Source organism: Ursus maritimus, unplaced genomic scaffold (genome assembly GCF_017311325.1).
Source record: "Ursus maritimus isolate PB19 unplaced genomic scaffold, ASM1731132v1 scaffold_23, whole genome shotgun sequence".
NCBI lineage: Eukaryota > Metazoa > Chordata > Mammalia > Carnivora > Ursidae > Ursus > Ursus maritimus.
In genome coordinates, this window is record NW_024424786.1 from 7517275 (window position 1) to 7542770 (window position 25496).

General features: G+C 44.0%; 1 protein-coding gene across 1 annotated transcript; it reads right to left on the reverse strand.

Moving 5' to 3' along the window:
* Positions 1 to 9332: 9332 nt before the first annotated feature.
* E2F8 (E2F transcription factor 8) lies at positions 9333 to 24608 on the reverse strand. Its single transcript, XM_008686906.2, has 12 exons — positions 24512 to 24608; positions 22223 to 22501; positions 21628 to 21784; positions 19641 to 19955; positions 19252 to 19413; positions 17548 to 17685; positions 15635 to 15838; positions 15240 to 15327; positions 14453 to 14981; positions 10931 to 11063; positions 10426 to 10814; positions 9333 to 10110 (listed from the first exon to the last, which is right to left on the reverse strand). Exons 1-12 carry the CDS (start codon positions 24524 to 24526, stop codon positions 9928 to 9930), a joined length of 2592 nt encoding a protein of 863 aa, XP_008685128.1. The 5' UTR covers positions 24527 to 24608; the 3' UTR covers positions 9333 to 9927.
* Positions 24609 to 25496: the final 888 nt, after the last annotated feature.

The window sequence follows — 25496 nt, forward strand, 5'->3', positions numbered from 1 at the left end:
ACACACACACACACACACACACACACACACTCAACGAAATGCTAGAAATCAAATATACTGTAAAGAAATAAAGAATACCTTTGGTAGGTTCATTAGTAGGCTGGACACACTGAGGAAGGATTCAGTGAGCATGAGGATATATCAATAGAAATCTCCAAAACTAAAAAGCAAAGAGAAAAACGACTGAAAAAAGTGGAACAGAATACCCAAGAACTGTGGGACAACTACAAAAGCTGTAATGTATGCATGATGAGAATACCTGGAGAAGAGAGAAAGGAACAGAAGAAATATTTGAAAGAATAATGACAGAATTCCCCCCAAATTAAAGTCAGACACCAAACCACCAATCTAGGAAGCTCGGAGAACACCACGAAGGATAAATGCCAAGAATATTTGGGTTGTTTCTAGTTTTGAGCGAATAGGAATAAATATGCTACAACCATTAATATAAAGGTTTTTATGTGAACATAACTCTTCATTTTTTGAAGTAAATACTTCAGAGTGGAACTTGTGGATCATAAGGTAAGTCCATGTCTCATTTTATAAGAAACTATCAATTTGTTTTCCAAAGCATGTGGACCATTTTGCATTCCCATCAGCAGTGAATGAGAGTTCCAGTTGCTCTGCACCCTCACCAGCATTTGACATGATCAATTTTTTGCTTTGAAAATTTGAGCCATTCTAATAGTGGTATTTTAATGTGGTTTAAATTTGCATTTCTTCAATGAACAATGATGTTGAGAATCTTTTTGTGTGCCATCCATATATTTTCTATAGTAAACTGACTTTTCAAATCTTTTGCTCACTTAAAAAAAATCAGATCTTTCTGGGGTGCCCACTGGCTCAGTCAGTGGAACATGTGACTCTTGATCTCAGGGCCATGAGTTCAAACATCATGTTGGGTGTAGAGATTACTTAAAAAAATAAATAAAAATAAAAAAAGAACTGGATTTTTTTTATTGTTGATTTTTGATAACTTTTTATATACCCAGCATACCAGTGCTTTCTTAGATGTGTAATCTGCAAATATTTTTGCCAGCCTGTGACTGGTCTTTTCATTTAAAAAATATTTTTAAAGCCTCTTTATGGGTACACATTTTTCATTTTGATGGAGTCCTATTTTAGAATTTTGTCTTTCGGGGTGCCTGACTCGCTCAGTTGGTAGAACATGTGACTCCTGATCTTGGGTTTGTGAGTTTGAGCCCCACGTTGAGTGTAGAGATTACTTAAAAATATAAATAAATAAAAGTAAAAAAAATATTCGTTTTTCATGAATCATGCTTTCAGGGTTGTATCCAATAACTTTTTGCCTCACTCAAAGTAACAAAGATTTTCTCCTATGTTTTCTTTTAAATGCTTGATCGGTTTACTTTTACATTCAGGCATACTACCCATGTTGAGTTTATTTTTTATAAGGTGTGAGGGGTATGTTGGTGTTTACTTTTGTGTGGCTATGGATGTCCAACTGCATTAGCACTATTTGCTGAAATGACTGTTCCTTTTCCATCGAAGTCCCTTTGCACTTTGTCAAAACAACAACAACCACAACAACAATTAACTGTATTTGCATGGGTCTATTTCTGGACTCTCTATTGATTCTTGGTCTTACTAAACTCTCTGAAGAATGTTCATGTGTGTGTGTGTGTGTGTGTGTGTGTGTGTGCTGTTGAGCCCATCCAATGAATTCCTTTTTATTTCAGAAACTGTATTTTTAAGATCTAAAGTTTCTGCTTTGTTCTTACTTATAGTTTCTATTTTTCTGGTCAGAACATCTATATTTCTGTTCATTTCAAGAGTGTCTACCTTTACCTCATGGAGCATGGTTATAAGAGTCACTTTAAAATCTTTATAATTCTAACTCCGAGATCGTCTTGGTTTTGGCATATGTCGATTATCTTTTCTTTTGAAAACTGAGCAGATTTTTCACTTTTCTTTGTTTTCGTTTCTTTGTAAGTCAAGTAATTTTGGATTGTATCCTGGAATTTTGAACATTATGTCATGAGACTCTGAGTTCTATTAAAATCCTCTGGACAGCATTAATTTTTACATTAATTATTTTTTTAGCAGGCAGCGTACCTGGTTTGGCGCATAGCTCAAGTTGTGTCTTGCCTTCTGAGAGTGGTGGTTCCAATGTCAGTTGTTCAGTTTTCAACGCTTCTGCTGTGCTGGGTGTGTCTGCCCAACATATCCCTCATTCAGGAGTTAATCTGTTACTTGGGCAATGATTTCTATCATCATTTGGTTCTCAAAGCCTTCCCTATTCTTGTTTAAGTCTGTTTTGTGCACGCATAATTTAGGGGTGAATCTGAGACTAATGGTTGTTCATCTACAAAATTAAGGGATTTCCTTCTCTACGTTTCTCATCCTGGGAATTTCCCTGACACTCTCTGGCTCCCAGGGGTCCTTTTTCCTAGTCCTATGGCTCGAAAGCCAGCATTTCTCTCAGAATTTGAGCTCATGCCCTTGGACACAATTTGGAGCACCTGAGGTGCCTCAGGACAACCTGAAGAGAAAAAAGAGAAGAAAGTCATCAGAATCCCATACTCTCTGGACCCTTGAGACTCCTTTTTCCAATCCCTGTGCACTGAGGGATGGGTGTCATAGGGTTTTAGGTACCCATGCTAGTGAGGCCGTTGCCATGACAACGCCACTTTAGGACTAGGACTGGGAGGGGGAAAAGAAGAATAAAAATTGAAAAATTAAAGGGATTCTCCCCATCTTTAGATTAAGGGACCCCTTTTCCTGATCCTGTGGCTAGAAAAAGGGGCACCTCTCAGATTTTTTGCTGTCATACTGTGGCTCAGTTCCAGGCCTCAGCCCACCCTCTGACTAAAGCCAAGAAATAAAGAAGGAAAGAAAAATCGAGTAAGTTCATTACCATATGAGTTGTTCTTCAAGTTTTGACTTCCTCTCTCAATCTATTTTCTACTGTTTACTTTTCAGAGTCCTCAGCTAGTTGCTTTTGTATTCTGTCCAGAGGTTTTATTTATAATCAATGGGAGAAATAGCTTGTCATGGGTTTACTCTGTCTTGATTCGTACCAGAAGTTCTGTAATGACAATTTAAATATCGGCTGAAGATTCTTCCAGATTGTTATTCTCAACCCTAGCAACCAATTTGAATTAACTGGGAAACTTAAAAAACCCAATGATGCCAGGGCCCTACCCCAGACTCATCTCTGAGGATAGGAAACCCAAGAATCTGTAGAAGATGCTTCTGGGTTTCTGATATAGCCAACTTGGCACCTGTTTAGGGGCCTGGAGTGGGGGTCCACGCTGGAAGTTTGGGAACTTCTGGATGAGATGATCTCCAAGTTTCTTTCCAGCCCGGATACGCCCAAGCTCTATATTCAGAATATTCCATTCATGAAACTGCTTGTTAAGTGAGTTGCCCATCTGTTCACTTCCCTCAAGTTCTTAACTGAAACTATAGATGACACAGGACATCTCAAATAATGTCACAGAGTATATATTTATAAAATTACAACTTCTTGGAATAATAGCAGCAATAAATTCAAAGTCTGCTTTATTTGATTTTAGCCAGGAAGAATACAGGATATACTCAAGTCTGAGGATTAGTGGTTTAGATTAGAGACTCTTTTCCTCCCTAGGATTAATCCTTTCCCATATATTTGACAAAATTCTTTCGGTCGAGTGCAGTTTCTTCTTATGTGCTAGGAATCACTGGTGAGTTTAAATTTGCTTTTCATGCAAATTTATTTCTAAAGGACCTCAGAAGTTGTTTCCTTGGGCTCCCATCTATGAAAGAAGAAACCAGACCTGAGAAGTGAAGTGTCTTGTTCGGGGGCTCAGAGCTGGGACTAGAAGCCAGCCTTTGGCTCCCCAGCCATGCATTTTCTGTCTGACTGAGCTGAGTCAGGTGAGTCCTTGGATGCAGAGTGTCCTGGCATCATCACTGAGCTGAGTCAGTCAGCTGTACTGAGCAGTGGCTGAGTTCCATGCAATGCATTTGTAAAGGGCACTATGACCTTAAAATGGTTCAGCTCCTAGATCTGTGGCTGTGAAATTATGGGCAACCAAAATGATCCACAGCTTGTAAAGTGCCAACTTGCCGGCCTAGCCTGTTCTCTGGGCACTGGGAAACAGACAGCCCCTGGCCACCTCTGGAACATCCCCCATCCCGTTTCCTCCCCCAAAGTGCCACCTGCGTAGGCAGGGTTTAATCGGGGAAGCAGAACCATGATGAGTTATGATGTAAGGGGTGTCTTATCAGAACTAGACCGTGCGCAATTGTAGGAGGAGCTGGGAAGTAAAGGTTTGAAAGGGCAAGTTGGAGAAACCATGCATTCCTCTGTTGGCCAACTCAAAAGCACAACCAGAACATGAAGGGGTTTTGGGAAATGCTCTTCTGGCTTACATAACTCAGGACAGTATAAATCCTTACAGGTGGAAGCCTGAAAAATAGAGACACCTCAGGAGTAATGCTCTTGAAGCTTTGTTCTCATTGGCCAGTGAATATTCTGGAACCAGCCGTCTTACCACAGTCTGGAAATGCGTGACAGCTGTAGTATGGTGGCATTCAGGAGTGTGGTATTCTGGAATCAATGCAGTGCTGTTGCCAGGCAGATTGGCATGTCCATACTGGCTCTGCACCCTTAGGCTGTGACTGGAACGCGTTCTTCCTGCGTTCTGCAATTAGCTTCCTCATTTGTAAAAGGGGACCAGTAGTAACCACATGACGGTATTGTTCTGAAGTAGGTATAATAGTAGATACTCAATAAAAATGATTCCTCTGAACTCTTGAGTCCCACTCCTTCCCCTAGTGCATCTAGGACATGTCCTATTTCTTAAGAATATCTTCCTGCAGAAATGCCCTTATTGTCTAAGTGCTGGATTTTGATAATGAATATAGATAATTTATATTCAACATTCCTGACATTCCCTCATGGTCCCAGATTCTCAGTAGCAACCAGTTTGGATTTGTGTGGACAGTGAGAAAGACAATGGATTGGCAAGGGGGACACCCGAGATGAAGCTCATGGCCTTCGCCCCCCAGGAGAAAGATAGAGCATTCCTTAAGTAGTTAGAAATCTATCAACTTGGAATGGTTTCTTAAAGTGAGTGTGGTGACCTCAGTTCCCCTGGAATCCTCCAGTTTTTCTGGGTTATAAAAGAGCTTTATCATGAGGGTAGAGGGAAGAGGCAAACGAAAGCTGATATCAAAGTTGGAGACAGAGAACCATAAAAATAGAGCTCGAAAGGCATAATACTCTGGAGCCATTAATTTTCGGAGTGTATGGACTTACATGTCAAATAGCCCCCAAGGATATTACTGTATCATAGATGGTCTACGTTGTTGGTTGACTTTGAATTTAACAAAACAATAGTGCTCATAAGTTTCTGAAACATGAAAAATCTGAGTACTCTATTTAGGAATCTAGGGAGCTATTATGTCATTTTAGAAAGATTTTAGTCAATAGTAACTAGAAGTTTTCATTCAGTGTAAACTTCTATAAGATTCACACACAGAGGACCATTTCTTATCGAAAGTAGAACAATAGGCATTGTTTTGTATAACACAGTGCAAGGTGAATAGTAAAACCTGGGAAAAATACTTTTTAAATAGTATTCGGTTTATACAGGGCAAATCAGACTCTGAGCCTAACTCATGGAATATGGAAGATTCTCCAGTAGCCTTTCAAAAATGCAGTTAATTACTTGACCGTTGGAGGACACTGATAATATACTCCCTACCTGTATTTTCCTACAAATTGTTGGCCATTATGACAGGTCCTCATTTAGTTACTGATCTGATTGAGCAAATAATTGACCTGAATGTACTCAAATAGGCCACTGAGATGTAAAATCACTTCTTTATAAGTTTATTTAAAAATGGATAGCTTTTGGGGCACCTGGGTGGCACAGCGGTTAAGCGTCTGCCTTTGGCTCAGGGCGTGATCCCGGCGTTATGGGATCGAGCCCCACATCAGGCTCCTCCGCTATGAGCCTGCTTGTTCCTCTCCCACTCCCGCTGCTTGTGTTCCCTCTCTCGCTGGCTGTCTCTCTCTCTGTCGAATAAATAAATAAAACCTTTAAAAAAAATGGATAGCTTTTTGGGGGCATCTGGGTGGCTCAGTCATAAAGTGGCTGCCTTGGGCTCAAGTCACGATCCCAGGGTCCTGGGATCAAGCCCTGCATGGGACTTCCTGCTGAGCAGGCAGCCTGCTTCTCCCTCTCCCTCTGCCTACGGCTTCCCCTACTTGTGCTCTCTCTCTGTCAAATAAATAAATAAAATCTTTTAAAAAATGGATAGTGTTTTTAACCTAAATTGATGACACTTTTCCTTCCAATTTATCTCTTATTTTAGCCCCTCAAGATTTCTCAACTACCGGTGGCTGCTGCACACTGTAGGGAATCTGCAGTCAACCTGCACTCCTCTCTGTAATTAATAGGATTGCTCAGATAGCTTATCTGCTTAAGTTCTGAAAATCTCTTTATCCTTTATCTGCAGGAACACTAATCACTTGAAAAGGACAGGGCTGAGTGAAGTTGTTTCAAAGCCAAGTTTAAAAGAATGTTCTTGTATCAAATTCTATCAGTTTCCTGGGTTCCTTGCATTTCTTCTCCTAACGGGTTCCCTTTTAGGTATTTTAAATGGCACTTCGCAGTCACTTGAACATAGGTGAGTTGCTTGCATTGCTGGTGAGATAAGCACCTTATCCATTCACTTCTTGGCGGGATTCCGCCAGGCCCAGAGAAGTATCTGCTCTGGGAATTGGGAAGCCTTGGCTCTGGGGTTCCCTCTGTGATTGGTAAGAGCCCTTTAGTTACCAGGCGTGGAAATGATTGGTGACTTTAAGCCAAGGAAACTTATTGGAAGGACACCAAAGGCCCATGGAATCAGTGGATGACTGAAAATCAGGCTCAAACAGGAGCGGGTGCCATGGCCTTTCCAGAACCTGGGACACAGGAGCCCCAGCAATAGCCTTGCAGCCAGAACAGCATGGGGAGAGAGGTCCCTGCTAGGGTGAAATGGCACATTAAATCCCAGGAGGTGGGCTGAGGCTGGGTGACATGCCCACTCTTGCTAGATATGGGTAGGGCCCCCCAGTAATTCCTTAAGAGGAAACCAGGAGGCAGCTGAGGAAAAGAAATTGCAAGCGGGGCAGATGACTGTCCACTACTGTGCTGTTACTCGGCATCTTGAAAGTCCTTTCCTGCTTTAAAATGAATGGACAGTGCTTGTCCCGTGAAAGCCTTTCAGGTTGCCATGTCCCCGCGCTGTTTGCTTCTATGAATGTCTATAAAACCAATGAACAATAATAAGGCAAACTGGAAGAAGACAATTAGGAGAACCAGTGGGTTATTAGTTGTCCCATTTCTGATGACATCACTGTGTAATAGTGGTTGTATTCGTTATCTATTGCTGTATGACATGTTACCGCAAACAGCATCTTGAAACAACACAGATTTACCATCTCACGGTTTCTGTGGGTCAGGAGCCCAGGAGCCGCTTAGCTGGGTTCTCTGCTTGGGGTCTCCTAGGGCTGCGATCAAGATGTCATTTGGAGTTGCAATCTCATCTGAGGCCTGACTGGGGAAAAATCCACGTGCAAGCTCCCTCAGGTTGTTGGCAGGATTCAGTTCCGTGTGGCTCTAGGTAGGACTGAGGATTTCATTTTCTTCTTAGTTTTAGCTGCAGGCTCCCCTCAGCTCCAAGAACACTGCCCATAATCCCTTGCTGTGTTGGGTTCCCCTAACTGGGTCACACTACAATCTTATGGGACGTAGGCACATAACCATGGACATATGATCACACATACACCATCCCCTTTACTGTAGCCTATTGGTTAGAAGGAAGACGTAGGTCCCACCCACACTCAAGGGGAGGGGATCGCACAAGGGCATGAACACCAGAAAGTGGGGATTTGAGGGCAACCTTATGAATCTGTCCGACTGAGTGGGACGATCCCCAGAGCTGTCTTGAAGTCGAACATAGCTCGTTCTGTGCATCTGATTTCCCCAAACCTCAGTGCTGGGAAGGTACATCTTCATGTGAACCGATGTGGGGGGGAGCAGAATAACATCTTGGCCTCCAGTCTTTCTGGCTCAGCTTTAGGGGCGGGGAGGGGACGTAAGGCACTTCATTGCCTCAGAGCTACCATGACTGGGTTGGTTTCTCTCGGTTGTCTGGGTGTAGTTGAATCTAGTGGCCTCCACTGAACTGTATCTTTTGCCAGTATTTACCATCTGGCAAGTTACCATCTCCTTAGTGCGTGGAACTGCTTTCTTCATTGATGCGTGCATACATACGGTCTTCCTCTGCTATATTATAAGCACCTTAAAGGCAGGCACTATCTCTTATATCGGGAACCATTCACATGGATAAAAGCAAAGGCAGAGGTACTTTGGAAGAAATAGCTCATATTGGTTCTCTAGGGTGAAGGAAGGGGAGTCTCTAGGTCAATGTGAAAATCTGCTCCTAGCTATACTTGGTTGTGCAAACAAAACATGTATATTTGGGAGGGATGATCTTAGATTACCCCCAGTGTGCATGGTTCCCACTGAAGCAGCTAGGCAGGCGTGTGTTAGCAGATGGGTGACAGATAAAGAAGACCGGGACACTTGAGCCCTTCCATATTCTAGCAGTGTGATTCTGGACTCGCTGCTTTAACCCGTCAGCCTCGGTAACCTCGTGATTTTAGCGTATGGAGATAATGCCTTTGAAATGTATAGCACAGTGGCTAGCATAGAGGGAATATACAGGAAATAGATAACATGATGATCCTTTAAGACCCTGACCAGCGAAGGCCCGTGTCAACTGTGAAAGTGCAGTTCATCCCATAAAAGGGGGTCAAGGAGATGCACGCTTAACCCCTTGTAGCTCGTTCCTTCTCTTGGAGCTCATGGGGGTTTAGTGTGGTATTTCCTTGAGTAGATTAGAATTCCTGCTGCTGCTTTCCCATCCCCGAAGCCCAGCTCTTTGGAAAGGGTGATGGGAGGCCTGGAACTGCCGCCCCTCTTCTGTAGATGGCAGGAGATGGGGTCGGATGCTGGTCGGGAGGATAAGGCGCACAGGGAGCGCCCCTGCTCTTGTCTTTCATGTCTAATCTCCCCAGGCATGGGAGAAAGCCCAGGAGACTCGGCCCGCTGTCTGGCAGAGCAACAACCTCTCCAAAGCCATTTTCACCACTGAGAAGTAGAGCCACAGGGAGGATCAAAAGGGGGAAGGAATGTAGGAACATTTTATAAACGTGGCACATCTAAAGGAACCCAGGAGGTACTGTCGTTACCAAGGATCTGCCTCCCTGGCTAGTGAGGTTCTCGTTTTCTCCCAAATAGTGCCTGAACTGGCCAAATGAAAATGTGAAATACGTTTTAGAAAAGTTTTAATTTGAACAACTTATGATTAAAAATACACTTTATAAATAATTTTTCCATAGACTTGATTGAGGATTGTTGCAAACTTTACAAAAGGACACATGGCAACAAGAACAGATTAAAGGAATTACAAAAAATATAGCTATAGCCCTCCCATTTAAAAATACAACATTATACATCACAGCGTTTTCATGTGCAAAGGTGACGAGAATGCTGCATTGCGCATGTCACATAGTCACTCAAAGGGAAGTAAACTTGAATATGGTTACATTGCATAATAGTATCGGCACAGCTGAGACGATGAATCCTTTCCTCCGGAAGTTAATACACCTTAGTTCAACATTTTGCTTTTACCTGCTGGGACTGATGGCTGAAATTAGCTTAGTACAAATATGTGTGTGTGTGTGTGTGTGTGTGTGTGTGTGTGTGTGTGAGTACAAGTAGGAAAACAAGTGTCTGCTTTGAAATTAAGTAAACCCCCAACATATTTACAGTATTTTCGGAGAATATGTTCTCCAAATCAGTCTGATCACATCTTCTCTGTTAAACAACTCTTTAGAAAATTAAACAGAGCCCAATCTATCAATTAATGGACATCCTCTGTTGAGACTTCCAGTTTTCGCTGTGGGACAAAGAGGGTTCCTACGGAGGTTTTATTAGCACCATCGAAATCCCCGCAGGACGGGCCTGTTGGCTTCACTGGTCCGCCTGGGGTCCGGAAGAAACTTTCGGCCACTGACTGTGACCCTTTGGGTGTCACTGGAACAGGCTGATTGGAAAGAGAGGAATAGGAAAAAGACGTCAAGTCTGCACAGATAGGTGTGGCCTACTAGCCTCGGAGGGCGGAACTGGAAGGGGCAAGGCACACAGCAGGAGCCTGGCATATTCTGCAACTATCCGGGAGGACTATAGGCTCTTTGGGTACTCCTCGTGGGTTTGGAAGGCAGCTAGGCTTTCAGTCTCCTCCTCCTCCCGTCCTTTCCCTCTCCAGGGAAGAGCAGCAAAAGCCAGTCTTCCATGATACTGATATCTGGGCCTTAATAACCCAAAGAAAAAAACGTCCATTAAATGGAAATGTTCTCACCTGTTGTGTCCCCGTCACAGCAACTGATTGTCCATTCGGTTGGTTGTGGCCTGGGACTGGAGAGTCGTACCTGGTGGCCTTTCCTTGCTGAGTGCCTGCATTGTCTGGTACGACACTAACAGCCTCTATTCTTGGAGACACGGGAACAGCTCCCGGGCTGGTGGATACCTGCACACTGGGAGAGAGGAGTCCCAAGTGCTGCAGGGTGAAGTTTACAATGGCTGAGCTCGGGTTCTGGACGGGAACGGGGTGGCTCGAAGTGAGAGCCGGGCTGTTCCCGACAGGGACGGCTGCCACGGAAGTTGGTGAGACCATTAGCTTCAAAGGTGTTACATGGAAAGAGGGAAAATTAACAGCAGTGAGTTCGGATGATGTCACCGGAATAACACCTGGAAAGAAAAGGGGGGAAGACATCTTAAAAGCACAGGCATTTGTCTGAGGAGCTTACAAGGCTTATGTGAACTGGAGCCTGATCACATTTGAATAGTGTTTTACGTACACTCACCTGTGATTGGGGAGCTGTAGATCCTGTGGTTTGGCGAAAGCGTACTTGAGTTTTCTTTACTAGATAGAATGGACTCTGCCCCCAGGGATGAGCACTGGGTGAGAGGGATTAGGTATCCTGATGGGAACAGGGTCTAAAAAACAAGGAAGGATTTATTTTACACACGAATATGGAAGGACAATGGCCATGTGCCTGTGCCAGGGCTCCTATCCCTCAGTGATGGTTTGTCTTATTAGGACCAAAGCACCCAACGGTATGGGCTACAGGTGGGCCAGCCATATGGCTAGCGGAAGACAATATCCTTCCCTCCTAGCCCAACACTTGTTCTGATTTGCATAAGCCATTGGTTTCTTAAATGCTGTCTGTGGTCTTAGGCAGTGTCCTAAAGCTAGCAGGGAGCCTGCTTAGGGGTAGAATTTGCCTAGCACACCCCCTCACCCGGACATCCTAAGTCCCGCCAGCAGACTTTCTGGTATGATGTGGTGCCGTCAGAACCACATTTAATGCAGTTGGGCACCATAATGGCACAGCTCTATTATTATAGAATTGTTCTTGAATCACGTAGGGTGGTCATTTCCCAGGGTCTTCTGAGGAACCCTGGCTCCGTGGCCCTACTCGAATCATGGTCAAACAGGTCTCAGAAATGCTGACTTGAACAAAGGAAAATGGTGTCTTTATTAGAGAATTTCTGAGGGGCTTTGATGATGTCATGCATTGTAAATCTCCAAGGGGCATCCTTCCTGGCATGTAGCATTTCCCGGGCGATTTGGCAGCTAAATTTTTGGTAGTATTGGTATTCAAGGGAAGCATTTTAAGAAATGGTGATTTAGAGAAGGGGGTTGCCAAAATCACGGGCCAAAATGCGGCCTCCAGGCTAGTTTTGTGAATGAAATGGTATTGGAACCCAGCCATGCCCATTTATGTTCTGTCTAGAGCTGCTTGCTTATATTTTTACAATGGCAGAGTTGAATAGGCAGCACAGAGACCATATGGCCCGCAAAGCCAAAAATATTTACTATCCGGCCCTCTCCAGAAACAGTTTGCTGACCCCTCATAGAGAACTAAGTAATTCTACAACTATGCATTTTTTTCCCTAGTACTTTAGTTTCCAGTGATACCGAGCAAATGCTCTTAATAACATACAAACTAAAGGGCAGGGGCACCAGAGTTCAAAAACTACAGATAAAAAAGAGAGCTGGTTAGTTCATATCGCAGACCCAAATGTCATGTAGCAAAAGCTTTAGGCCATAAAGTCATAGTCGCAGCAGAAACGGCCAGTGTTGCGTTGTGTCTCCCCCACCAAGCCTGCTTGGGCTCTGCATTTCGCCAAGCAGACAGCCTGCATGGGTGGCTGAACTGCCTGAAAAGTCTGTTTCCGCCTTACCACGAGCAGGCCTGGCAAAAGCTAAAAGCAGCTCTTGTAACCTGGGGGCCCTCCTTTTATCTTCCTCCAGATCTTTCTTCTCACCATTGTCCAAACAACAGTCTATGCTTTGATCTAGCTGTTAATGGGTCCCATCTTTTCCTTGGGAACCAGCGAATTCAGAATCTGCAATGCTCAGTGTTCCACGACACAGTTATTTATTTATTAATTTTGTTTCTTAAAGGTTTGGTACCGTTTCCATAGCTTTACTGGTTGGGTGTCTTGAAAGCTGCAAGAACAGAAACTTTTAATGGGTGGATTTAGGCATTTTATAAAGAGCTGTTCTTTGCTAACCATTAATCACACGCTCTCATGGTACAAGCTACTCTGGTTGCTGGTTTAATTCTTTCAAATCTTCAGCAAAACCTATAGTACTCTAATAATAATTATTTTTCCATTTTTACAAACTACATTCTTCACAAAATCTTTTAACCTATAATACCAATTGCTTTTTTAAAAAAATCAGAATTATTAACTAGCAGGTTGAATGAATTCGGTATATTTCAGCTTGAATGTTTCTCCTCTAGTCCTACATTAGCTCTCTTACCCCTTCCTTCCTGTTTCATCAGCCTGTTTTATTTTCACTACTTCTTATTCTTCACTACCTGACGTATTTGTGTTTATTTGTATACTGTCTTCTCTCCACCCGTGGAAGGGTAGATTCTCAGTAATGTTTGTTGAATGAATCGACACATGAATCTTTCATTTTCTTTGTTCAGCTCAGTCCATGCTAAAAAGAAATGGTCAGAATGGAGTCACAGAGACGAGAAAAGAAGCAGAGGGATGTGGAAAATCTATCCACCGAAAATCCTAATCCTGAATGACTAAGTGAGCAACAGGAGACCATTATTAAATCATATCCATTGGGCCCGAAGAGATTATGGACCTCCCAGAAAATTGAATCAAGCCAAAGCCTGGTGACTTCCCCCTTAGCATGTATATTAAATGCAAAATGATACTATGCTAAGATAATGGATGTTTTGAATGGTTACCATGAGGCCATCCTCGGGGAAGATTTGACAAACTCTAAAGCCTCTTTAATAACAACAGTTACAGATAATACCCTTCACCTTATACGGTGCCTTAAAAGGATCACAAGGCCCTTTATGTATATTATCAGGTAATAAATACACTTAACCTCACAAAAACTCTAACAGGGCCCTGGGGCAAGATTTCAAAAGCAACAGTCACCAAACGCAGGTGCTGGGTGCGATTTGATCCAGAACACAGTGCTTTACACCCAGGAGAGGATCATCAGGAAAAACTGGGGGAATAAATTCTCGATAGATGTGGAAAAATAAGATGCAGAGAAGTAAAATAGCTTGAGTTAATAGCAGGGACAAAATGAAAGATTAACTTCTGCCTCCACATTTAGTGGTGTTTATTTGGTGATAATGTCCTCCATATATAATTGTCCTGAGGGAGAAGAATTAGATAACGTATATTAAAGTGCCTAATACTTCTGGTAGGCATCTAATAAACGTTAATTCCTTCCTGAACTTAACTCCACCTAGGGAAAAAACGACCTGGAACATCAAAATCCCTAGAAGCCAATGCAGCAAATATACCTGCAATCTGCCAAGATAAGTTTGACTTTTCTATTACATAAAACAGACATTTTGGTTTAAATTTTAGGTGGAAAGTAAAAACAGAGGAAACAATTTCTCTGCCAGGCAACAGATGCCAGGTACATGACATCAAACAAACATTAGGCAGTGACTCAGAAAGCAAGAGTTACAGGAACCCTATGCATCCATCCATTCATTTGGGGTTACGTCTGCTTGTAAATTATTTCAGACTTTCATGACAGGTGTTTGCATTCCAGTATGTGACAGAGAAATGGACTTAAGGACAACCGCCCGTGGTGCTTTAAAAAGAGAGCAAATAATCCCTTCCTCCAAAGGTTAAAAATGTCCCTGCCGTCATCCCAGTCAGGGGATTAGCTGTCTGGGGCTTTGTTTGGATTCTGGGATGCTAAGGGACAGTGCCTTGTCTTCTGAGAAACTGCCCTTTGCTCTGGTAAATTTCACGAGCTACCGCATTCTCCTCTGATCAGCGCGGAGTTCCCAGAGCTTTACACAGTTCAAGGCTGTACTTACTGCGGAGACATTTTCAAGTCCTTTTAGGTCCTCTTTAAATTTCTTTTTGGAACCACTGTCCTCGAGCAGGCTTGTCCTCTTTGAGCCTCTTTCTCCAGCAGGCTCCTTGTCTCGGTTCTTGGCACCTGGTCTCTCGGGCACTGGCAGCAAGGTCCCGGGCCTTGTGGAGGCACTGGACTTGGCATCACTGGCTGCCTTCTCGGTGGTGGCATCTGCAGCGTCTTTTGATCTTGTAGCTTTACAAGAGGGGGTGGGGCAGACTGTGGGGCTCAGGCCTTGGGGTGGCGTCACGGTCTGGGCTTGGGCAGGCTGCAGGTAGATGGCATAGGACGGGCCTGAAGCGGCCTGAGGTAGGATCACTGGCACTGCGGGTGACAGCGGGCTAGGGATGAGGGGGACCACCCCCAGGGGCTGGATGAGGGATGGTGCCGTCAGGTCCAGCTCAGCATTTGCTGGGGTGTCCAGAGGGGCCACGGGGTTGCACTGCCCAGATCTCGCCAGCTGTACCTTCCCTTTCTTTCTGGGTTCACTAAGAGATAAGATTTCAAAACATGACATATTAGAAACACATTTTCTCTAAAATGTTCTGCCACTTTAGCCTGGCCCAGATTGAAGCCATGCATTTATGAAACTAGCAGATAGCGTCTATAATGACTGCCTAAGAGTTATAGACGAGATTATCTCGCCGGTTTCCAAGGCTAGTGCGTATTCTTGCATAAAATAAGTAATCCTAATGATGCAATGTAAAAATAATTCATTCTGCCACTAGAAAGTATTACTAACCTACCTTGATTGCTCTTCTAACTGCATTTTGCAAATAGCTGCGAGCTGAGCCATTTTACTTGGGAAGGGTGCCGAATTCTGAGAACTCTCAGCTGGTAAAAGAGAAAGGGAGTGGGTGGGTGTTGGTCAAAGCAAAAGAATAAATGCTCACACAGATAAAACATGACTGAAGTCAAAGGAACAGAACGCATGCACCTCCTCCCGGAATCACACAGCAGTGAAACGATAAAGCCCACCAATTACTTTTTATCGTTTCATTCATACATGAGTTAGGCTTCAAGTGGCCTGGGTATAAGGGTACTGAGACAGTTCTCTAACAAGTACTGTGGGGGATCAAGTAAGCTAAAGAATCAGATAAAAAGGAATTCTGAGCAGAGCCCCATGCGATTGAAAACATACCTTTGCTGGTCTTGATGGGGCTGCTGGGGGCAGAATTTATCTTCCTCCGGTCACTTTCTATGCTCTTTACCAGTTTGATAAGAGATGGGTGTCGAGTGAAGTTTGGTTTCCCACGCGTGGAGAAGAGGTTTTTGGCACAGTTGTCTTTCGAAGGACGCTTTGCTTCCAGATCTGAGTGGGGGAGAGGAAGGACTGGGCCATGGCCTGAAAGAGAAAAGGGCGGGGGGTCAAAACCTGGCCGGCTCGGCTTCTTTGTGGGAGACGAAGCCCAAGTGTAGTCCGAGATCGATTTTAGGAATGAAAGCATCAACAGTTACAGAGCACTGACTCTGGGGCAGACACTATCTGAAGGGCTTTAGGTACAAAACCTGGTTAATCTTATTTTAACTGAATTTGGTGGTAAGATTTCACACGTTAACATCTTTGAAACCCACTGCATCTTCAAACCAACCGTGATGTGCTAGAGTATAATCATTAGTGGTTTCTCTGTCTTACAGATACAGACACAAAACTCTGCATCTTCTAATCCATGGAGTCCTAACCCGATGAAATATGGCAACCCTCATGGCGATGGATTGAGTATTTGGGCCCCTCAGGTCCACAGGTTGAAATCCCAACCCCTAATGCAGCGGTGTTAGGAGGTGGGGCCTTTGGGACGTGCTTAGGTCATGAGGGTGGAGCCCTCTTGAATAGGATTAGTGCTCTTATGAAAGAGGCCCCACAGTGCTCTCTAGTCCCTTCTACCATGTGAGGTTATGACAAAAAGACGGCCCTCTACAAAGCAGGCTCTGGCAGGACACTGAATTTGTTGGTGCCATGATCTCGGACTTCCCAGCCTCCAGAACCGTGAGAACTTCTGTCGTGGATAAGCCACCCAGTCTATGGTATTTGGTTATAGCAGCCTGAACAGAGTAAGACACTCTCAACAACTCCACCAGGTAAGTACTTCTGAGGAAATGCATCCGCATCTCAGAGACATTAACCCGCTGACCCTGGTGTCTCAGCTACTAGAACGTGGGCCTGGGATATGCACCCGTCAGTCTGGCCCCAGAGCCTGTACTCACAATCCCTGCACTAAGGGACCTCTCTCTGCGATTACAGGGGGCTCTTGACAAGTCCACATGGACACAGATTTTTTACCGTGCAGCATTGTAAATGCGTTTTCTTTTCCTTATGGATTTCCTTAGTAACATTTTCTTTTTTCTACTTTACTTCATTGTAAGAATATAACACCTGACACATATAACATACAACGTATTTGGTAATGGACTTGATGTTATTGTCAAGTCTTCCGGTCAATGATAGGCTGTTAGTAGTTAAGTTTTGGAGGAGTCAAAAGTCATATGCTGATTTCCGACTGCGCTCCTAAACGCCGCGCTGTTCAAGAGTGAAGGTATATTCAAAATCGCAATAACCTTGCAAAGGCACCACTGTTCTTCCCATTTTGCAGGTGAGGAAACAGCCTTGGAGATACAACTTACTCGAGGCCACACAGCTAATAAGTGGCTATGTTTCCCTCTGCCTCTGTGGCCCGTGTTCTCGCCACTTTAAACATTTCGGGGTGGGATCTTTGGTGGAATGTAAAATGTCAGAACCCCGGAGTGGAGAATGGAGACTAGAATACTGACACTGGAGTGAGTTCATTTCATGTTCTCAGTGCGTGTAGGCTCTGTTAGGGCCTTTCACACAGATTCTGCCTCTTGGGTACAGGGTAGGAGGCGTTCTGGACCTTGGGTTGCTGATGGAACCCATAGCCAAACTTTCCATATTGGCACTTATCTTTGTCTTTCCAACAACTTATATGTATGTTCTTTCCGTGTGCGAGTGTGGGCGGGGAGGGGAAGAGAGAATATCTCCCAATGCACATTAATTCAGAACAGTGAAGCAAGGAATGAAGGGAAGCAAGTACATACCACTGGGACTCGGACTGATTTCTGGGCCTGTCCATTTAAAAGCTGGTTTTCGGCCTCTTTCTTCTGTAACATGAACTTTCTTGATAAGATTCAGGCTACTCAGAACATTAGCTATATCATACAACCTCCTAATTTTTGCTGGAAAATAAAAGGTATATATACCACTTAATGGAATAATGAAAGATCAAAGGACTTCGCCTCGTAAGGACTTCATGTATATTCAAAGAGCTATCCTAGCCATCAACGTCAGACAGAGGAAAATGTGACTCTTTTAAGTTATTCTGGTGATACTGCTTTAATTCAAACAAAAAAAAATGGTTTTAAATATTGAAGAGACTTCAGTTGCTGCGGGTACTGAATTTTGAAATGACAACAGTTGAAGAAGGAAAAAGGAGTGTTCATGAGATCACCCTATCGGGAACTACGTTACAGATTTTTTAATGAAAAGTTCCCATTGCTGGGCATTTTCTAATGAGGATTCAGAAGAGTTTTATGAACAAAGAAAGCCCTGATGATAAACGCATTGCCTTCCTGCCTGTGACAGTTTATAACAATGAGATTTATTGACCATCGTGAGCATGGAAGATTCTATACCCCATCAAAATTTGTAAATTTTTACACTGTCCTTATGTTATATGCAAAGCAGAGATTGGTGAATTCTACAAATCTCACATATCTTAAGAGGTTTTGTTACTTCCAGCTTGAAAGTACAAAATGATAAAGTGGGCCCCTTCTTCATAGCCCGGCCAGAAGGTTCTGAATTCCCTGGGGACTCAGCAAACGACACATTTGCAGCTCCTGGAATGGTGTCTGATGCTGTGACTAACTGGTGGAATGGAGAGCTGAAAGCTGCCTGGTGAGTCAGAAAAAGCAGGCAGCCCATCAGTCGGACTGGGACGTGTTTTCTGAAATTGCACACCTCCCAAGCCAATTGCCGAGGGTATCGTTGCCTTTACCTTCGACTTAATTTTGTCTTTATAGAGACACTATCGAGCTGGGGATGTCTGAATATACTTTCGTGGGACTACAGCAGCTCTACAGGGATGGGGAAGGAGGCTGCTCCTGGGCCCTCCCCACAGCGGGTCCCCTGTTCAGGCTAGCCTTGTGCCCTGCGTGGATGTGGCCCCGGGAGCAGTGAGCACGCAGCAGGCAGCTCCCATCTGCTGAGCGCTTCTCTCCACATGCTTCTCCTCCTAGAGGCTCCGGCAAAGCCTGTCCCTAAGGTGTGGGCAGAGCTCCGTGTCCGGAGCCCAGTCCAGGCCCCTGTCCTACTTTGAGCGGGTCTGGCTGAAACCATTCTTTCAAAATGGCAAACCAACGGTGCTGCAGGTAGGTCACTTCTGGGAACGATTTTAGAAGAGTTATTTATACCCTTACATCTGAGAGCAGAGACCTGGGTTCCGGACCCACTTTACAATTTACTGCTCATTTAGACTTCCGGCATCAGAGTCCACATGTGCAAAGTGGGGAACTGTTGACAAGCCCAAGTGCCGGTAGTTATAAATAAGAGGAGTTATATACATTTCTTTGAATCCTACAAGTTAGCAAAAAACAGTATAATCATGACTTCTGGGGAAAAGTGAAGGTACAAAAGCATAATTAGAGAAGACGTCGGTATAACAAAGGTGTCTGGCAATCAGTTTATAAGTAAGATTTTATGGTTTACGAAGAGCCCCAAAAGTCCACAGCAGTCAAGACACTTACTTTTAAACTTGCTTCTATCCAGATCTTCCACGTGGTCTTCCCCAATTAAAATCTTGGCCGCGATTTCTAGGCTGACTATCTGAGGCGTTGACACCAAAAACAGCATCACAAATTTCTGGCTCATCACTCTTAAAGACTTATCTTTGCGGCTGTTTACAGAAGCTTTGGAGAAGGATGAGGATTAGAGAATTAAAATTCATGAAGGGACAAGTGACTTCTAAAGTAACAGGGCTAAAAATACCACAACCTGATCAGACAGTTGACAACTGCAGCATTTTAACATGTCAAAAGGTAGCAGTAGCCTCGTTAGAACAGCGTTCTGGAAGGAACCTTTGCCTCTAGGCCTCTGCGAAGTGCCGTGCAGCCCGGCTCTTCCAACCATCGCTCACCTGCCCGAAATTCCACTCCAGGGAGTTCGACGAAACACATGTCTGGGTGTCCGTTCTGGCCCGTGTTCGATTTGATGATATGATCCTCTATACTGTAAGTCTTACCGAAGTCAAACTCTTGCTCGTATTCCTTCTTTTTGATCATCGTGATTTGTTCGGCATACTTGTTCTCCTCCCCGACGCTTTTCAGAGTCCCGAGGGTTTTGTTGAGATTATGTCTCCCGTGCCAAGTGTACCTGTTTTTGGCAAGGCGGCTCACCATGTGTAAACTCTCTAGGACATTCACAATATCGTAAATGCGTCGCCGCTCAACATCTGCAAAGAATGAGCAATTGTACGTACTAGGATCAGATTTTGTAAGGTGTACGCAGCGGAGTAACTTTTTCTTCCATAGTCTATTGATCAGTGGGTCTGGATGACAGAACTAGATTTACACGCAGCAGAGAGTGTGAAGATGAGGAAGATAGGTTTCTGCTCTCATAGGGTACCAAGAATACAAATGAGAGAGGTAACGTTCACTGAGGGCCTACTATGTGCCACGCAGCTGGAGGAAGTGTCTACCGTAAACTGGTGAGGCAGGTGTTATTATTCACACTTAATGGATGAGGAAACAGCAGCTCAGCCTGGCTAGGCAGCTCACCCCAAGGTACAGAGCCAGTAAGTGGCAAAAGTAAGTCTTTACTACTCTAAATTCCACACGTTACAACCTGTTTTTTATATTACTCTTCAAAGCACACGTGTGCACGCACACACACAGAGCTGTCATATGATGGTTATAAGGCACTGAGATTTCTTGCTGTCCCTGGAACCTGCCAGATATGCCCTTGTCTGAAGGCCTTTGCAGCGGGCTACTCCTTCTGCCTGGAATCCCTGTTCCCGATGCCCTCACTGCTCCCCACCTCTGTTCTTTCAGGTTCTTACTTAAATGTCACTTTCTCAAGGAGCTCATCTGACCTGACCACCGAACTTAATGTTGCAAAGCACGCTCCCAGCACTCCTGGTTCCCTTTTGTTTTTGCCACAGCATGGCTTACCTTCTAACATACATTATTATCACTTGCTCGCTATGTGCGTTGTATAATACCTATCATTATCTCTCTTTACTGTCTGTCCTTTGCATACTGACCTCTTAGGCCCCACGAGAAAGTAGGTTCCACAAGAGGGAAGATTTTGTTCTTGTCATTCACGGATGTCATCCCAAGCTTTTACAACAGTGCCTGGCACACAGTAGGCGGTCAAGAGCTACTTGCTGAATTAAAGGTACAGCCTCCACAGCTGTAATTAAGGATATGTGTCTCGCTGAATCTGAATGGCACATTCTTAAAATGTGAAATCAAGTTGATAGTTATCAACATGCATTTGAGGAGTAACACTTTCTTGGAGCAGTGGTAGCTCTACGTTAAAATATTCTGCATCATTCTGCAGTTTCCCATTATCATATTTCATGATGACAAAGGTATCCCAAATTTGCCACAGACGCCTTTTTAGCCGTCACTAGGTTCAAGCGTCTGAAGAAAGGAGTGAAGGGGCAGGAGGAACACAGTAACTTTCGCCAAACACAAACGTTGGTCTGAGTGGCAGGGAGCGCTAAAGCCCGGCTTCCACTCACAGAAGCGCATCCCCAACCTGTGGACACACCGTTCCTCAGCCCAGCTCCTCCAGGAGAGAACCGAGACAGAAGTTCCAAGTTGTAGCTGTTTTTGCAACAAGTCCTAAAACAATGTTGCCTTCCTTTACAGCTCCCGAGCTGTCGAAAGGCAATGAGAAGCAAATCTCCATTGTGATTCTTTCCTTCTGCTTGAGGACTCCCTGAAACTGGAAACTCTCGGCCTTCATTCTTAAATTAATAGGGCTTCAGAGATTTATCATTCCCACGTGGCATTACTGTGTCATTACACACACTGGCTAGATGAGTGTGGGTCTGAAGGAACAAGTCCATGGAGTCATTTTAACTATTAACCATCTCCGTGAGCGCTCTGCGTACTTACTCAGTTCCTCGGCGACTTCGTCAAGACAGATGTCATTATTCACAGCGGGGTTGGGATAGTTAGGATAGCGTGCTAAGAACTTATGACACAGCAATCCTAAACTTTTCTCTTTTCGACTTGGTTGGGATTTCTCGTATTCGTCTCCAGATAAGTGTTCCTACGGAAGAAGAGGTAAATGATGTCTGAACCGGAAATAAAGTTTGACAGGTTTATTAGGGTCCTCTGCACTCGAGGGCTAACACGATTAGCTTCAACAGCTGCAAAATGAGGGGAAAAGGTGGGGGGAGAAACTGCCTGGCAGATCTAAAAAGGAAGCTTGAACCGAAAATAAGTCAAAGGCTCAGAATTCCTAGTGCTGTATTTGAGGGAGTCCAAACCTTTCCCATGCTCTGAAGCAGACTAATAAGAGTCTGTAGGTGGCAATGCTTTATATTGCTGGCACTTTTGTAACAGCCCCCATAGCTCCCCCTCCCTCCCCCTACACACACACACACACACACACACACACACGCACGCACGCACACGCACACACACACCACACACACGGGCGCGTGCGCCCACCCACCAGTTTCCACCCAGTCTTCTGCAAACCTACATGTAAACAATCTTTGGCCTCAGGTAATCCATTTCTGCTGTCAAACAACCCTCTTTTCTGATCTCTGTTTCGGATCTCTGGGCTGACGGCACTGATGAGCATTTTCAGGTTGGCTGTTGGCGTCCACGGTTCTCCCTGGGAGATTTCCTTGGGCTTGGTGGGTGTGGTCAAAGGGCCGAAGTCAGGCTGGATCTCCGTCAACAGTATATTTGCTGCAGTAGATTCCTTCAGAGGTGTTTTCATGAGTCCTCTTTTATGTGGCTCAAAAAAGAGATTTTCCTGGTTTAAAACAAGTAAATAATTAAATCAACTATAAAACAGGACTTATCAGATAGCTTTTGATTCCAGCAATTGTACAATAAATAGAATATTGCTAAGGAAAACATACCTAATGACGTTGGAGAGTCGATTAAATTAGTTTAACTGTCTCTCAATGATCGCTTGACACTTACTGTCTTTTTACTAGCTAAATTTCCATTTACAATCTTGTAGTAAAGCACAGAATTAAATTTTTCTTCTTATGTTCCAAGAATTAAAAAAAAAAAACCTTGAAGGTCTAATTTTAAAATCTTTTGGACATAATTTTTGATTTAGAGAAGTGTTGCAGGTAGTATAGAGAGTTCTCATGTACCTTTCACTCAGCTTCCCCTAATATGACTGATAATTTTAGGTGATCCCAAACTCCTAGGAGTGACTTTTACACATGACACTGCAATAAGTTAAGGCCTGTATGGCAGAAACCACATCCCATTCTTCTGTGTATCCACCTGGCCAATGGCTGCATGCACTGAATGCTCAATAGAACACCACTGATGTGGAAGAGTCAGAAAGCCACGGAGACAAGGGTGACGGCTAGCCTACGGACAAACTTATAAGCAAAATCTAGTAGGGAGCAAAATCCAGAGTGTCTAAGAGCTAAGAAAAGTCTGCTCTTTCAATATTTACCCCTCTCACTTTATTATTTTTTTTCTAAGATTTTATTTACTTATTTGAGAGATTGAGAAAGGGAGAGACCGAGCACAAGTAGGGGGGAGGAGCAGAGGGAGAGGGAGAAGCAGGCTCCCCGCTGAGCAGGGAGCCCAACACAGGGCTCTATCCCAGGACCCTGGGATCATGACCCAAGCTGAAGGCAGATGCCTAACCACCTGAGCCACCCAGGTGTCCCTTCCCCTCTCACTTTACAGAAGGAAAAATGCAGCCCAGAGAGAGAAAATCAGGTAGCCAAAGTCACAAAGCTAGTTCCTGGCAGAGGCACGAGGGTAAATTAATAGCAGCACAGATAAGACGAATGGAGACTATGTTTCTTCTTCTACTTGTGGCCACTGAGGACTTCACACATTCTTACTACCTATGGCTATTTTAGAGAAAATGCTTGCAATGGCAATAAGTGAAAGAACACAGAGACTCACTAATTCCTCAATGATTTTAGGAACAAAGATTAATGGGACTGTTTAACATGTCTGTGACTCCTTGGGATTTATCAACTGCTTTTCCATTTGTAATTTTCACCAAATCCTGTAGTCCTATTCTGCAGAAGAGGAGACCCTGGCTGAGAGAGGTTGCACAGGCCTTGAACCTGAATATCCTCAGTCCCACTATGGTGTTCTTACATGGCAATCAGTGTGGTGGATATAATGGGAGACCCGCCTAAGAGTGTGCACCTGAGAGGTGCTGACCCACGACTGGCATTTCTCTAAAGGCTGCTGTCCTTTGCCTCAGACTATCAGAAAAGATAGCAATTCTCTTATTTGATTAATATCTAAACCTTTGAGGAACTTTCCTTTTTTCATTTTTTAACCTATCCGTAGTTGGACACCAGTCAAGACACCCCTACTGACAATTCTTTTGTTATTTTACAAAATGTCTAGCTCACAAATAGAGTGTTGTGGCCCCCAAATTTAAGAAGCTGGTAGAAAATTATCTTAAAAAGAAATCCAATCTCAAATCATATCAAATGCCCTCTCTGAATTCTAATTGTTTGAGAATTCTGAGAAATATCATAATTCTGCTAACAAATTTTATTACTCTTAAAAGTACCTTTTCTGTCTGCTGATCTCATTGAGACTTCCGTTTGAAATCAAACCATTAAAAACTTTGTATTGCTTTACCTCTGGCCAAACTCTTCAACTCTTTAAAAATTAAATTTCCCTTCCTTCTGGGTTTTTACAGAAGCTAACTAAAAAGGGATGTGGCCTTAATAAGATATTGGATATGGAAAACTTATGGGGTTAAATCAGGATGATATTGCATTTAAAACTGCGAGGAGGAATACTAAAGTTAAAAAGGTACCTTTTCATTCTCCATTCTGTAAATTTTTCATACATTTAGAGTTTCTTTAAAAATGAAAAATCTGGAGTTTTTCCCAACACCCTGATGGTTTAAGTAGTCCAATCAATTCTATTAAAAAGTTTATTTTCCTTAAAAAGAAAAGGAAATAGAAAAAGTTAAAGAAAAATAAAACCAGGAGATCCGTTGAATATTCCCTCATGGACACCACAGGCCACTTAAACAAAGACTAATGAAAAATCACAAATTACATTTACATTTTATTCCCGACCAGAGATCGTCCTACTGGGCAGAGAACTCCATCAAACGCCAATAAATTCCTTCAGTAAACCGATCTGCTGTCATGAGGTTTAAAGCAAACCACGGAACTTCCAGTGACAGTCCTCTCCCACCTTTAGAGAAGGCGCGCCATTCTCCGGACCCCACCAAATGGACCGTAGTAAGCACAAGCACCCACCTGTTCACAGGTCAGGGCGCGGGACTCAGCGCCCCAGCCCTGGTTCCAGCTGAGCAGACGCGACCCCAAGCATCTCGACAAAAGTCTGCATCTAGATGCCTGAATTTTTCCCCTGACACACACGTGCACAGGGTCAGCAGTAAAGTCTTGGGAAATAGCTTGATAGGAAACTTCCAAATTCAGTTCTTAAGCTCCAAAAGTACTCTGGGTATTTAAAGAGCGCCTTATGATTAAGACTTTTCCTTTTTTTAAGACATCCTTAAAGATGCAAAGCGCTGTGTACTCTCAATTCTGGTGGCCGGTTCACGCCACGATGTTGGATCTCACCAAGGAGGCTGCATTTGTTGAGTAAAGCAACCAGGTACAGTCCCCCTGCCGCCACCCGCTCCGCGCCTCGCGCACTTCCCCCTCGGCTCGGCCAGCTACCCCTCCCCCCGGGCCCAGTCCGCGCGCCACCAGCCCTGCAGTTCCCGGACAGCATCTTCGCGGTTCCCAGGGCAACGATTCCTAACCAATCAGAGAGCTGGACGC

Excerpts from the sequence above, each read along its gene's own strand:
- E2F8 (XM_008686906.2), bottom strand. Across the intron at positions 21,785-22,222 it reads AGGCCAAAGATTGTTTACAT|GAACACTTATCTGGAGACGA; the intron begins GTAGGTTTGCAG and ends CTTCTTCCGTAG. Across the intron at positions 10,815-10,930 it reads CTACAGCTCCCCAATCACAG|GTGTTATTCCGGTGACATCA; the intron begins GTGAGTGTACGT and ends TTTTCTTTCCAG.